The 16999-nt window shown below is 38.8% G+C and overlaps 1 protein-coding gene across 2 annotated transcripts in view; it reads right to left on the reverse strand.

Moving 5' to 3' along the window:
* Positions 1-16999, reverse strand: part of Rab3-GAP (Rab3 GTPase activating protein) — a 461679-nt gene that overhangs the window by 333133 nt on the left and 111547 nt on the right. For both annotated transcript variants that reach the window (XM_067153758.2, XM_067153757.2), the window contains exons 8-9: positions 16623-16818; positions 4657-4797 (exon numbers count right to left, since the gene is read on the reverse strand). In XM_067153758.2, coding sequence (XP_067009859.2) covers positions 4657-4797; positions 16623-16818 — 337 coding nt within the window. The remainder of the gene's footprint in view (positions 1-4656; positions 4798-16622; positions 16819-16999) is intronic.

Consider the following 16999-nt stretch of genomic DNA (forward strand, 5'->3'; position numbering starts at 1 on the left):
ATGCCTGGTCGACGTTGAAGCAAACGTAGTGCTGCATCGATAACTTCCCCTCGTCCACGTAGTGTTTCCTGCGGAGTGCATCCTTCATTGGGCCAAACAGATGGAAGTCAGAAGGCGCGAGATCCGGGTTGTAGGTTGGATGAGGGAAAACAGCCCACTGAAGTTTTGTGAGCTTCTGTCGGGTGCGCAGACTTGTGCGAGGTCGTGCGTTGTTGTGGAGAAGGCTCACCGTGCTTTTGTCCACTGCCTGGTCTGCAAGCGCCTATGAATATCTGTGATGCCCTGGTTTTCCGCCAAAAGAAACTCAATAACTGCTCTTTGCGTGGTACACACTTCCGTTACAGACGCCATTTTCAAGGTTATTTATGGCGCTGCCACCTACTGAAAATCAATGAAACTCTACGAGACAAAGCGAGAATATCCAAAAATGTCCCTAACAAAATTCAAATTCTTTAAAACCAAAATTGGCCAAGAAATAAAATGTGTTGCATTATACATGGAACGCCCTTCATATATGCATATATGATTTAAAAATCAAAGCACGGTATACTCCAGTGATTGTGAGTGTATAGATGAAAAATCTAGAGTAATACAGACAAATGAGTTAAAATGTTAATGAGCTTACCCACACCACAGGTAAGCTCTATTTCTCTTTTCATATTAACCAAGTAAAATCCCGTGACATGAGGTCTCTTCGACTTTTGTTTAGATTTTCTGAAATTTGTGACCGAAACATTATTAAATTATACTTTTTAATTTTTTTCTTCCCATCAGTGATTTCTGCTCTCCCATTTGGTCATCAGCTGCGGCTACTCTTTCCTTGTGCATGCTGTGCAAGCCCATAATCCTGACCTGAGACAGTTTAGTCCAAGGAAAGTTTTAAACATCTTGGACCTGATTACATGTCTGCAATATGCAGATCAGGGCTTTCTTCACAGGACTGTTAATGGCACTCGTCTTCGTTACCTCATTTTCCATTGTATATTCATCCACATACGACGGCTATGCCGAAAGATTTTAGCAGAGTGTGAAGAAAAAAATTATTTGCAAAACAACAATTACAACTTTTCAAAATACTCTCCATTAGCATGTATACATTTTTCCATTCTCTGAAACCACCTAGAAAACTTCTCAGTCCAAGCTTCTTTCAGGATGTCACTTAGTGCACTCTCGCACGCTGCAATGGCTTCTTCATCTGACGAAAACCACTGCCCACAAATTTTTTCCTTGGTCTTAGAGAACAAAGGTCACATGGGGCCAGGTCAGACGAATAAAGGGGATATTGACTGTACAACATGTGTCCAAGGTCACAGAGGTGAGATGCCCCATTTTCGTAAAAAAAAAAAAGTTACCACCATCTTCTTTCCGGAGCTCAGACTTCGTCATACTTTTGTGGGTGGTTTCTCCCCTGGAAAGTACCACACAGAAGACAGTTTTCGTTTCAGGGTCATAATGGTAAACCCATGTTTCATCACCAGTGACGATATTGTAGGTGTCTTGGGACTTCCCTCCATTGAATTTTTCTAGCATGTAACGACACCAATCCACTCTCGCCTCCCTTTGGCTTTCAGTCAAGAAATGTGGCACCCAACGGGCACATCTTTTGGTAAGGCCTAAGTAACTGAGAACGATGGTCCCTGCTGCTGCTGATCCAATATCTAGGGTCCCTTCAATGTGACTAAATGTAAGATGTCGATCTTCTTTAATAATTTTCCTCACAGGATCAATGTTTTTCCGAGTCACGGCTGTTGCTGGACGACCGGGATGAGGTTGATCTTAAACTGACTGCCGACCCCTTGAAAACTCGCGAAACCAATTTCCAACAGTGGCTCTAGAAGGGTAAGCCTCACCAAATACACGCAGCAAAGACGAATGGCATTCTTTGTCACTGACACCCTTTTTATAATCATAAAAAATCATTGCGCGAAAATTGTAGCGTGACAGATCCATCTTGCACCGTGTCTGACTCAGCACTGCCTGTGCTTTCTTCCCGCGCTGTGGAGAAACCACCGCTGGCAGGGGTTGCGCGCACATGTTCCAAGGTTGAGAAACATCGCCCTTTCAAATGAAAAATATCCCATTGTTCTCAGAATTATGGTTTACGTGCTGCTAAAAACTTTCGGCATAGCCTTCACAGAATCCAAACCAGACTACTACATGTTCCTCATGTGTACCTAACATTCCATATTCTACTGGCTTCCAACAACGATATCTTAATTCTCTATGATATCTCCAAACAAAACTGAAATGTGTACTAATTACAGAGTAAACTCTGTAGATTCTCTGTTGACAACTGGGCAGGAACATTGCTAATGATTATAGGCCTACCTTTTTTTTTTTTTTGTATTTTCTAAAGAATTCTTCAGTATTAAGTTTTGTTTGTTATCTCTCATTGTTCACATTTTATGTTGTTATGCAATCAGACTTTTTTGTACCTGTATCTGATTACTACTAAATAAAAAATAAAAAAATCAATGATGCATCCTCAGCAAGACTGCTGGCAACAGAGGCGAAGTTAAGAAAAGAGGAACAGACTCAGGAAGCTCTATCAGACAGATCTACGGTGGCTGAGACACGAGATGAATAATGTAAGTGCACTTCACAAGAAGTTGTAAGATCTAGAACCTGCTCGATGGACATCACAGCTAGGGGAAGGAGAGGATGGTTAACCAGTTGAACCACCACCACCACCACCACCACCACCACCACCATCACCAGACACTGGAGGAAGAACAAGGTAACATAAACAGAGGAGAGCAGTATAGGCCAATCAAGCATACCTGGGACACTGACGACGATGATTATTATTATTATTATTATTATTATTATTATTATTATTATTATTATTATTATTATTATTATTATTATTATTATTTACATTTTATGGTCTACATTGGGCCACTCTAGTCAATTATAAAAAGGATTTCTTGATTTCCTATCAACCCAATATTTTTTCATTCTGAAAGATGCTGCCTTCCTTTGTTCTGTTGAAAATACCCACCCATTAGACCTTTTATCGATCTTATTACTATTATTATTTATTATTATTATCATTATCATCAACATCACAAAACAGGTATATGAGTTTGAATTATATGTTCAGCAATGAAAGATTGTTATTTGAATAACAAACCATTCAATACCAAATTCAAAGATAAGGAACTGATCTGACAACGGATCCACCTAGCATTGTGAATATGCAGCGCCAGGAAAGTCTCACTCAGCCATGAATTATGCACTGAACAAGGAATCGTGCTGGATTTCCTAATAGAGGTTAATTGCACTGCCTGAAAAGAGAATTGAAGCACTCAGAAGAAATGGTCGGATGTACACACCATCAGCGGGTAGTTGCAATTCTCTATGAACGGTAGAACGGCCAGCAGAGTGCAATAGTGTTGGCCTGGTAGGGTATGACAGCGTCGGATGTTGAGCTAACACTGTTAAGGACACTCGTGTGAGACAGCGTTATCAGCACCTGACGGAGTTTGAAAAGGGTCTCCATTTGGCCGGCTGGCCGAATGAGACAGTAGTCAGACGTTGGACTGCACGGAAACATGAGGGCAGGCATACTCGTTATCAAGGTTCCAGTCAGCCACAAGGAAGGATCGCCGTACTGTGCACCAAGCACATCCGCGCCTGCCATCTGAGAACGAGTAATGGATTGCCTGCAACATTCTGTGCCATCGGAGACTAGTAGGCTGCCGTTAACGCTACAACACAGACTGCTGCCTTTGGAGTGGAGAACCACGCACTGCCGATGAATAGCATCGCAATGCGTTCTGCACTACTCCAGATGACCATCGGCTGCGAGTATAATTGCCTCCATAGCATCGTGGTGCGAGGGTAGTGATTGAGGGAACGCTATGTGTTAGAACATGACACGTGTCTCACCTCCATCCCAGTGCCAGTACCAAGGATGTGGGCCCGCTTGCCTTGGCTTGTACTGCCAAGTTCTTCGTAATAACATCACACACCCTTTCACTTAGTTTCCTCCTTCCTTTCCGGGTGCTTCAATTTTTTTGTCAGGTCATAAAACGATATGGGACAGCTGGAAAACGCAACGAACTTCAAACATATTCCTTGTCAACAATCGAGCAGTGACTATTGGTTAACAGACCAGAAACAAAGCACAACACTTCCCTTCATAGATTACATGCATAATTTTCATTCTCTTAGCGGAAAACAGCTTCGTATATTGAACGAAACAAGCATCGACGTGCCTTTGCACGTACGCAACGTTAGGCGTACATGGGTTAAGACATCAGAACATTGCAGGCTGTCGACAGCACAACAAAATCAACGATTCTCAACAAGAATCTGGCAGTCTCCTTGTTTAAACTAATAAAAGATAATATTAATAGCATTAATGTTCATATCTTGGTGACCAAGGTTTAGCTTTCATTGTAAATGACACAAAAGTAGTAAAATTCTAATATTTTGATATATTCATGCACCATATGCATTAGTAAAAGAGGTTCGTAAAGCGTGAAATTTCATCTCTATTGTCAAAATCTCATTTTTTTGTATCAAGTGAAAATTTATAATAGACCTTTTGGTATATTTCTATAGTGCATCGGCTAACTGCCCCGAGCCTCTCAGGACATCATGCACCCACATTTCGTAAATGTGTAGATAACATAGTCCATGGTCAATCACCTGAGGGCGAAGTGAAAAGGAACCACGATCTCCTTCAAACAACCAGTAGGGTCCATGAAGACACACGGGAACTGACTGCGGTTGCCATCCCTCAAGGGACTGCTGTCCATACCCATGAAACCATAGCCTACATACATGAGCCTGAAAAACACAAGGAAAACTAGTTCAAGGCATGAATATGAGCACACAATAGATAAATACAGGCTCATCAAAAAGTTACACAAACAAAGTCAAACTTACGTTTTTCTGTTTTTTTGCAGGTGGTGATTAATGATAATTGAGCAATGAGTACAAATGAAGCATAGTGTACTCACTGGAAGAAAGAATTTTTATTTTGGAAAAATACATACAGAGTTTGAGTTATTACAGACTATAAATCTCGTTAGAACTTCTTACAAAATTGTACAAAATTATGTTGACTATCCTCCTAGTCAATACTACAATAATTTACATCCAATTAAGATGAAAATTTACATAGACATGTCTAGTGTCAGACCTAAGACGAAACGCTGGTTAATAGAGCAAACGCCTGAAAAGCCCTACATCTGATATGTTTTTGACATGCTCTATTGGTGAAAAATATCTAATTCCCACCATGGGAATTTAGAATTTTCCAAGTTCTATGGAGTTCTTTATCGTAGTATTCACTTGATAGTGATAATGTGTACTAAAGAATTCTTGAATAAAATGAGATCATTTGTACATCACGCTGCCCCTAAAATTGACTTGCAAATTCATTGAAAAGGAAGATACTATTCTTGAGAATTGATTTAAATTCTGTTTGTAACTTATTTATGGGATCCTTCTTAATTACGCTAAAATGAATGTGTTTTATTAATATAATAGTTCTTCTCCACGATTACTATTGCATTCCCTTTATGAGATTTAGTTGCTATCAGATCACTAACTTTGAATTTTTCTTTGACTTTTTAAGTCATATTAGTGGATCGGTCTGTGTTCTGATTAAATACTTGTTTATGATAAGACAAAAGTTTCTTTTTTATAACGTATTTTATCTCTCCCTGTTTATCTAAGGGTAATTTGTTGACTGCCATTTCTCTCTCTACTAAAGTAGTAATTAAACTGTCATGTTTGGAGGTGGTGGGCCAATTATGTTTGGGTCCACTACTCAGAATGTCAAGGTCGTCCTTGCTAAGACTTACTTTACTCAAGTTCATAACAGGTGGATGAAAACCTTCGGATTCAATGTTGGGTTCAGTTGTGTTGGTTAAATTGACTAAGTTTTATGTGTTCTGTTTTTTCGACTTTATGAGCGAGTTCCATTTCTTGTCTAACGTAGTTTGCTTACTGGATAGTGTGTTCTCTAGCTTATTTGTAATGAGTTTTTATAGTGAATTCCATTCTAATGGGGCTAAAATTGCGGGTCATTTCCAAGTGGGCGTCATAAAGTCTGTTGTTCAAAATCAACGTTTTATGTAAAAACTAGATCTCCTCCCGCATCCAAACCTTATCTGTCTTTAACACGTTGAGTGCCGAGCCGATTGTAGCACACTATTCCACTGGTGCCAGGCATGTTTTTTAATTGCATTCCGCTGGTGCCAAAGCAATTGTACGCGTTGTAGTCTGTTTATATAACCTTGGGATGTATTTATATGATGTACTGAAATCTCCCTATTAAATATAAATAATAATGACTAATGGAATTTGGGAGCCATAAATATACAAATAAATAATTCTTAAACTTTGCCGGCTGTTGAAACTCATCTTCAGGGTCGTTGCCTTGTGACAAGGAGATCTGAATCACTTGATACCTAAAAAATTAACATTGGAAAAGGAGTCCATCTGGTAATTTCCCCCACCCATAGAAATTAAACAGAATATATATTAATCTCATACAATATACTTAGTCAATTAAACCTGTATTTACCTAGAAATCCGAGCAGAGCTCGTCGTGATACACCCTTGAACATATATAACAAAATAAAGAGAATATTGATATAAATAATAAATGTCTTAATTTATGAAATAACTCTCTCTCTCAATAACTGGTACTCAGTTTATTCCGCAACGCAAAATATTCACACGCAGTCATGACTCATTTTTCAAGAATGGACTCCACTTTGCTGATGGCGTTGGTATAGTTTGAAAAGGCCCAACACGTTACCTTACGTAGACTCTCCGTAGAATTATATATGGCTAACATTCATAGCCATAGAATGTTGTTACACTCCAGCATCTTTCTCCCTGGTTCCTTCAACAGCAGATCTCGAACTCCCAACATGGCATGGGACATCTTCCCACAACTCGTACAAAACACCTCTCCGATTACCACCAGTATCACATCTGCACACTGCAAGCTGCAACTTCCAACTCTCGACGCGTGCTTGCACCACACTAGCCCAAGCCAACACAACAGCATCTTAAAATAGCCAAGTTCCTGGAATTTTCCACCTCAGCTCCGTCAACACGTAAACCCCCGCTCGGAGACTCGTCACGTACACAACCGGGAGATAAACTGAGTGATCGAAACACACTAGTCCCAAATAAAATATAGAGAGTATCCATAATAACGAGAGTTCCAAAAAGAGTTACTAAGCCGCGACGGCTAAATACACACATAAATGAAATATACACATGAATAAATAATAATAATAATAATAATAATAATGACAATAATAATAATAATAATATCTGACCGGGGTTTGTCAGGTTACAATACTCCCCCTTTGTTTTCCAACAGATGCAAATGTTGGCAAAACAACACAAATCAGGTGGCTGATGGCCCAAAGACAGCTCCTCAAACTACCCATCAAATATACAATATACAACATTAGGGATCCCGATGGTATCTCCTCAAATTGAACACATTATAAGTTCCAATACATTTCCTATTAGCATCAATTAAGGAATATGCACACCTCCCTATCCTTCTCGCAACAATAAAAGGACCCTTAAACAATTGAAAAAACTTAGACATGGTCTTATCCTCAGCGTTAGATGGGTGAGGCACTCGCAACAATACTTCATCTCCTGTGATTATTTTCCCCCACACTCCTATGTCCTACCTGCCTACCCAAAGAATCGAAACGTTGCAACAGCCCTTCCATTCCCTTAATGGTCTTAACCTGCTGGATGCACATGGCCAACTGAATATCTTCAATAAAATGTCTAGCCATCCTCCTAACAATATCCTGCTCTGGCAAACTCTCTTCTAAGTTCTGACTAATAGCCATGTGCACAAGAAAATACTCCGTACGAGAAATACCCTCATTACCCTTATACTTCCCAGCCATAATCCTATCTCTTTCCCTATCATTCAAATCCCTAGACTGATTACTAGAATTAAAATTCCTACTATCTTGATTCCTGAAATTAATCCTGGTTTCTTCCTGCCTATTCCCATTACCCTGATCCCTTCTGCTATAGTCATTCCCATTCCTACGATTACTTTCAAATGCTATTAGTAAATTCACTCAAAATATGAACTAATTGGTCTAGCTGCTGGTCACTATTATCGCTACTCTGCTCTGATAGAGATGATGAAGCATTGTCCCCGGTTACCATCGAATCTAACACAACATTTAAATTATTATCGCCCATTGTGGCTTCACTCTCTGAATTAATCATGTCAACGGTATAGTTTGCTCCCCCTGTACTACAATTAATATGCACTTTCCTTTCCACACTCTTATTTCTTAATTTTAACAGATTAATATTTTCTCTCGTCCAACTCATCACCTTGCGTTTCCCACATACGCAAAATTTCCACAAGACATATTATACACTCCACAGCGAACAAGAAATCTCCACAACAACTGTACATATCATGAAATCTGAGAGCAACTATACCATTTCTGTGTGCATACCCTATCGTGACTCAGATCAGTCTTGCCCCACGTTGCTAGCGACATTGAAATTTGGGAGCCATAAATATACAAATAAATAATTCTTAAACTTTGCCGGCTGTTGAAACTCATCTTCAGGGTCGTTGCCTTGTGACAAGGAGATCTGAATCACTTGATACCTAAAAAATTAATATTGGAAAAGGAGTCCATCTGGTAATTTCCCCCACCCATAGAAATTAAACAGAATATATATTAATCTCATACAATATACTTAGTCAATTAAACCTGTATTTACCTAGAAATCCGAGCAGAGCTCGTCGTGATACACCCTTGAACATATATAACAAAATAAAGAGAATATTGATATAAATAATAAATGTCTTAATTTATGAAATAACTCTCTCTCAATAACTGGTACTCAGTTTATTCCGCAACGCAAAATATTCACACGCAGTCATGACTCATTTTTCAAGAATGGACTCCACTTTGCTGATGGCGTTGGTATAGTTTGAAAAGGCCCAACACGTTACCTTACGTAGACTCTCCGTAGAATTATATATGGCTAACATTCATAGCCATAGAATGTTGTTACACTCCAGCATCTTTCTCCCTGGTTCCTTCAACAGCAGATCTCGAACTCCCAACATGGCATGGGACATCTTCCCACAACTCGTACAAAACACCTCTCCGATTACCACCAGCATCACATCTGCACACTGCAAGCTGCAACTTCCAACTCTCGACGCGTGCTTGCACCACACTAGCCCAAGCCAACACAACAGCATCTTAAAATAGCCCAGTTCCTGGAATTTTCCACCTCAGCTCCGTCAACACGTAAACCCCCGCTCGGAGACTCGTCACGTACACAACCGGGAGATAAACTGAGTGATCGAAACACACTAGTCCCAAATAAAATATAGAGAGTATCCATAATAACGAGAGTTCCAAAAAGAGTTACTAAGCCGCGACGGCTAAATACACACATAAATGAAATATACACATGAATAAATAATAATAATAATAATAATAATAATAATAATAATAATAATAATAATAATAATAATAATAATAATAATAATAATAATGACAATAATAATAATAATAATATCTGACAATAATAATAATATCTGACTGGGGTTTGTCAGGTTACAGTACTAAGTGAATTTTATCTCACCATACCATGGTCATGTGTGACGCCATATGGTGTCACATCAATTTTTAGCAAAGATAAAATATAGCGTGAAGCCATATGGTGTCACAGAATTTTTTGACATGGAATGTGCAATACGAATTTCAAATACGGGATATTTATTTGCTAATTCAAATTAACGCAATATTTATGAAAACCCTAGTAAAATGCAAAACAAGTACTTATATTACATTACATATTGTTGTGAACAGTTTTCTGATAACTCTAAACAACGAAAATATGCGTCTCGGCACGCCCGAGTTCTTGTTACTCATTGTAATTTTTCAAACCTTATTGGCATCGTTGTTCAAACATCATCCTTTGTACACTTGTTTCATGTGCTGTTTTCATATTTACGTTTAGCACATCTGATCGGGAAGTTAAGGGGAACGCGCTAACTATATGCTACCTGGCTGCTGGCGCAGCTCGACGCAACCTGGTTGGTTCATGTCCGCTCCTCCGCTCCTCCCTACCACTCCGCCAAACCCCGATACTCCCGCGGCTCTTCTAATTTTATGACTATTTATTTGTTCAATTTTGGCGTTTAAACTCGTGCTGGGTACATGCAATTTTCACCTTAGCATTCTACTGCCTCCCACGAATATTCCTACCAAATTTCAACTGAATCCGAGTGTAACACATGTATGTGTTCCCTCGTAAGATTATTACCAATATCTTCCATTTTTTATATTTTTGCACAACTATATAAACTGAGTGATAATACGTACATAAACGAGGAATAAACAATGCCTGGCGCGCTTTCACCTGTGACAATGACCACTGGCCAGTCAGTGGCTTCGGAAGAATACTGTGGCGCCACATGGTGGCATACAGTAAAAATACATAGCTGGAATAGACCCTGAAGTTCGCCCTTCACGTAGTACCAATTTTACGCGCATAGATGTCACAGCTGATTGTCTACGACGCACCACCTGAAACTCAACTGTGCCGCCATGTGGCGTCATGCCAACTCTGATTTCAAGAACGGTGTGCCGCCATATGGCATCACGCCATCTCAAATTTGAAAACCAACGTGACGCCATATGGCGGCACGTGGCACCCAACGCGTTAATTGAGTGAATCTAGTTTTTGAGGTGTTCCTGTGCGTCTTTTTATTGAACTTTAGGAATTTAGGTGTCATCATTATTAAGATATCTCTTAAGAAATGTTATGTCTTTACATATTTTTTGCAAATTTCAAAGAATACATCCTGAAGCTCACAAACAAGCTGCCTACAATAGCATAGTAGAAAGAGCTTAAAAAATACTCCTCTCAAAGAAGAATTTGAAAAAAAGAAATCAAGACCAACTGTGAAGTAGCCTTGAGCAATGGATTTAACACAAAGTTTATAAATAAGCTAATTAGTAAACATACAAACAAACCCACAACCACTTTGACGAAAGAGTCAAAAAGTAAAGAAAAATATGCCATATTCAGATTTAGTAATAGTAATATAATAATAATAATATAGAGTAGAAGTCTGTTATAGCGAGAATTCACAACAGTGGAAAATCTACTCGCTATAGCGGATTGTCGTTATATCGGATTTTTGTATAAAAGTCAGTAAACCCCCCATACACATTAAAATCGGTATGAACTGGCAAACAGTTTGTTCAAACCTTGCGTTTCCGCGGATGATATCCACATTACGGCTTACTTGTTTGTTATTTTTCAAAATCCAGTACTACGTGAAAGTGTATGTTTAATTTCATTCTGAAAAATTACAGTACCGTATTTCTCCGAGTCCAAGATGAACCCCACTTTTTCCTTCAAAAAATGTAAATTTAAATCAGGCTCAAAAAGTGCTAAGTAAAATCATATGAATGCCTTTGTTGTAGAGTACGCATTTTTAGACTATTTTTAGATGCCGAACTTTGGCCTTCGTTACACCGCATTTATTTGCGGCTGCACACTTATTCTTTATTTCCGTGGGTTTAATGACCATTAACTTAAAATTGGCATAATAATAACGAAGAGAACTTTGAAAATTTGCAGGCAATACCTATTCCATGCGCCTCTAATATACGGCGATCCGTCAGGAAAATATTCTTGCTGTCTATAAAACTGTTATGGTACTTTTACTCAGCGTCAGATATAACCGGCTACCACTACACGCACGTCTCACTTGCCGTGTTCGGCCAAACTTCAGCAGCTAGCGACATATAGGCCTAACCGCGGATACTGAAGGTCAATGAACGAGTTTATTGCGCCATGGTATGGCCATTCCGCCCTTGTGTTTTTCATGCATATACCTCACAATTCATTTTCAACTTCTTTAAAGCGTCCTTGTTGTGGACCACTGAATGCATTTTTGGTACACAACACAGTTTTTTAGCTATCTTTGTCTTCACGCTGACGCCAAATATTGCTTTAGTTAGGCCTGTGCCATATTTTCTTGCGGCTGCACAATTATTCTAAATTTCCGAGTGTTTAATATAGATGTTGATTCCCATAGGGAACCTGAAATATTTGTCCCGAATGAGTAAATTTATAATACCAATATAAATGGTCCATTACCGGACATTATAAATTTTCCAGCTAACTTGTTCCTGGTTGCAAGCGTTTTGCCCCAGTGTGCTAAGTTGGGCTCATCTGTTGGTAAATAGCACACCTACCAAGATGCATGGCTACCTGGAGCCACCGGCAGTGCCAATACACTATGAGAGACTGTCTTATTATCAAAAAAATTATGCCTGTCTGGCTATCAGATGATATAGATGTTGATTCCCATAGCGAACCTGAAATATTTGTCCCGAATGAGTAGATTTATAATAATAATAATAATAATAATAATAATAATAATAATAATAATAATAATAATAATAATGAGAGTCGAATACAGGCAGCCGAAATGAAATTCTTGAGGAGTATGATACAGAAGAGTAGAAGAGACAAAATAATGAATGAGAAAATCCGGAAAGAAATTGGAGTGGAAAAAATGAATGATAGAATAGAGAAGAACTGACTAAGATGGTTTGGGCACATAAAGCGAATGAGCGACGAAAGAATGCCAAAAAAGGTGATGGAAATGCAAATCCAAGGAAGGAGAGGCCGTGGACGACCACGATTGAGATGGAAGGATACCATCCAACGCAGCATTATAGAAAGAAACCTGGACTGGGACACAGTGTTGGAGGAGGAGTGGTGGAAAGACCGAAGAAAGTGGAGAGGAACCATATTTGCCCCTACCCGGCTGCAGCTGGATAAAGGGAAATGATGAATAATAATAATAATAATAATAATAATAATAATAATAATAATAATAATGGAGTGTTTAATAACCATTAACTTAAAATTGGCATCATAATAATGATGAGAACCCGTTGAAAATTTGCCAGCAATACCTGTTCCATGTATCTTTACGACTATCCATCATGAAAATATTCCTCCTGTCTATACAACTTAATTTTACTAAGAGTCAGGTACAGTAGACACGTTATAACTCTCCCACTGAGTAGCTGTGGCCTTTCTAAGAACTCGAAGGCTCGCATGTTTTGATACCATTCTGCAGATTTGAGAAATGTTTCTGTAGAGGCTAATAGAATGTCATTCTCTCTTCACTATTTCCCGAAATACAGTGACGTTACACACAGGCACTTTACAATCGGTTGTCACGGCTAGCAATGTATAATAAAAAGGCGGTCGTTTATTGTCAACAAATTTTGTGTGTGCGTGCACATGTGAAAAGAAGCAGCGTGGTTACCGCGGTAGTTGCCAATGGTATTCATTACTGTTAGGCCGCGAATGCAAGACAACCCTTGATTTTTCGCATGAGATTCTGAGGAAAAAAAGTCTTGGATTCGGAGAAATACGGTACACTGCCAAGTTTTCTTCTTCAAATGGCGTCACCTAACTTAACCGTATGTGTTATGAAAACATATTTGAAACTCATGTAGAGAAATGAGTTATTCTCGCTAAAAATTTACATGAGAATAGCCTATCCAAAATTTAACTAGACGCGAGAAATATGAACTATACTCTGAAATCAGTGATGTACTAGTACTCTGCCATATCTTGAGGTGTATCACATTTTTACTTAATTTCAGTATATAACATTAAAATTAAGAGATTGTTTACTTCAGCCGGTATGTTTAACGAGTTAACAACTGCTATCGGCCACGTTATTTACACATTTATTACGAAAACTTGTTACCCTCTTTCATTTTGAATTTTCTTTAGAGAACAGCAGTCGTTGGCTATTACTAATCGACTCCAACACCGCCTTCGAATGTCGACGAGAGAGCACGCATTTGCTCATAGTAAGAATACTATACCATACCAAAATGATCGATCACAATTTATTAGTTTCCTTATTCAACAGCATCACCTATCCTAACTTAACCGTACTATATGTATGATGAAAACATACTTCCAGTGTCAGTAGAGAATCGATAACCTTCTTGCTATAAATTTACATGATTAAACCTTTCTGTAATTTAACCAGACATGAGAAAATATAAACTAACCTCTGAAATCAGTGATGTACCAGTACTCTGCCATATCGTGTATCCCATTTATACTTATTTGCAATATATAGCATTAAAATTAAGGGATCGTTTAGTCAGCCTTTATTTTTAACGAGGTAAGAACTGTTATCAGACACGTTATTTACACATTCATTACGAAAATATGTTCTCTTTCATTTCAAATTTTCTTTACAGAACAGCAGTCGACAGGTATTACTAATCGACTCCGACATGGCGATGTCGACGAGAGAATTCGCTAAAGGACACAGTGAGGAAACGATACTGAAGATAATCAATTGCATGCAACATAATCACTGGGGTGCATAAATATCAGTAACGGAAAAAATAGCGCGCTCTTAATCGGCTCGTAATAACGGATGCGTCAGTGATAGGTCTCTCGCTGTAACCAAAGGATAATACACCATTTAATATAGGAATTTTGAAGGGACAGCAAATCACTGTCGGTATAACGAGGTTCTCATTATATGCCGTAGTTCTACTGTACATATAATCACTAACGTCCTAAAAAAATTAACCTAAAAATTGTTTTCAAAACCAGCAACACTAATGAAAAAAAATAGTATTTAACTCTCACACAGTAAATACACGATTTCTAGAATATATAAACTGGAATGCCAGGGATGCAGTTCAACGTATCTCGGACAAACTGGCAGGAATGCTTTAGAATATAATTGTTTCTGCGCCGTTAGTAACCATCACAAAGACCATAATCATAATTATACCACAATAGATCAAGATCTAAAAATTCTACAACGTGAATAAAAAGGTCCACTACTCAACATCACAGAGAATTTTTACATTAGTATGAATCAACACAAGATTCCAGCCCTCAACTTAAAAGAGGTAAATGAAAAAAAAAGTAATATGGGAAACTTTAATTCTGATTATTTGTAGTAAAAAACAGGAACAGAAGAATTACACTCAGTTTCACTCACCGCAAGCTCCGCCCATTTCCCCACTCCAACTCCTCCTAACAACACGTTGTGTGTCTCGACTGTGGGAGAACACGGGAATACAAGCGGGTTAATTTTCGTTCATCATAACTTACCTTAAATGTTTCCTGTTAGTCACCATTTTTTATCTTTTAATTTAATTTTTATTATCCGTTTAACAGACTAGAAAGCAGACTGTTCAATTTCAATAACAACTTACGTATATCAGCCTATAACCGAACATAACAATTAAGCCAACTGTGTACAGTTATCAGTTGAACTACACGAAAATATTGTAACAAAAAGGCCTCCAACTCAAAACTGTTCTAATGATCACCACACCATATTTTTAATCTTCATCATGATTTTTAAGGAAGAACTCTTTAACAAGCACTTCTTATTGTGTGTCTGATGCTTGTACAATTCTGTAATAAGTGAGTTATGGAACCACCCGCAAAACGCTTTGCATATGCTCATCCCGGAAAGGCTTTGAATACCTGAAAGACTAGATTCAAGAAAACTGGAAGATGCCCCTCACAGAGGCCAAAGCCGCAATGCTGGAGAGTCAAAGCGGTAGCTATTACACTTGTATCCGTGCAAAATGACAGCTTTCCATGTCATGTCCAATATTGCCATTGTATGACTGGTACTGGTCAGACGAGGTCTGGTTTCAGCTCAGCGGGTACGTGAATATCCAGAATACAGAGTGAAAAACCTTGTGTGCTCACAAGTCTTCCCTTCGTGCCCGCTGGGATCACCTAACATTCTTCCTATCCCTGTTTTGCACTAAGCTCTCCATTCCACTACTCTTGTGAGTCACCAGGTGTCTCTCCACATTAGTCCCAGGCTTTCTCCCATTCTGAGTGGCTTATTTCCTTCTTCATTTCTTGTTCCTAATCCACCGTCTTCATCCCCCTCACTAATCTCCCATTCATATCAGCTCAAATGACTCTGGAATACCTCGAACAAGTTTATTCATTTGTCTTCTGTACAACCTGCTTTGTGGTGTAAACGTTCTTCTGCTGTTAGTCTAATGTGAATTAATCTATTACTTCTACCCGTCACTTCAGGCACTTTCATTTTCCATTCCTGGCTCAAAACAATCCTTACTCCATTTCTTCTTTTGTAGTTTCCTGTCCATCTCGTCTCTTGGACCTCCACCATCTCCACTCCTCTACCTGTCATTGATACCACATTATATCAGAGTCCACTAACTTCTTTAACTGCAGTCATGGTTCCTGCAGCAAATTCACTCTAGATATTCCAATTTTGGTTCTTAGTCTTAAGAGATCTCCAAGATTTCTCTTCTTGGCTTTTCTACAGACTCTTCTAGGGGCTCAGAAATTCTTAGGGAGTTGTTTTGCATTTTCAGTCTTGGTTGAGTGACGATATCTGCTTTGTTATTTGTCACAACGTCCCAGCAAGGTTGTTGACGTCACCATATTGGCCAGATTTGTGCTGTAATGGGAAGACAAGAGTAGCTGTCTTCCTAGGTGTAAAATGTATGCATATTAACAAAAGCACATTACAACAAACAGAAATTGAAAGATACCTTCCATTCCTGGTGTCCTCGGCACTGAAACTGGCCACTCGTGACCCCTGCTGAATGCCCCACACGTCGATACAGTTCATGTTCGGGGAGTAGATGACTAAGAAGAGGGCAATCCGTGGACACGGGCGGCCAGCTTCGGAACGTTGAAACGTTTCCCCCTGGACCTCCAACCAGGCACACTGAGCATTTCGATATCCTGTAAGGTAATTCTTATTTATCAACACTACAAAGTATAGAGAAAAAACACTGATCTCTACAAGACAACAGAAAGGCATTATGAAATAGACAATTTTTATCAGAGAGGAAGTCTGAGACCACCCCAATGTAATGTATCTACTTCGCAAAAAGTTATAATAGGATACTTTGTGCTGCAAGCC

The sequence above is a fragment of the Anabrus simplex genome, chromosome 9 (genome assembly GCF_040414725.1).
Source record: "Anabrus simplex isolate iqAnaSimp1 chromosome 9, ASM4041472v1, whole genome shotgun sequence".
NCBI classification, from domain to species: domain Eukaryota; kingdom Metazoa; phylum Arthropoda; class Insecta; order Orthoptera; family Tettigoniidae; genus Anabrus; species Anabrus simplex.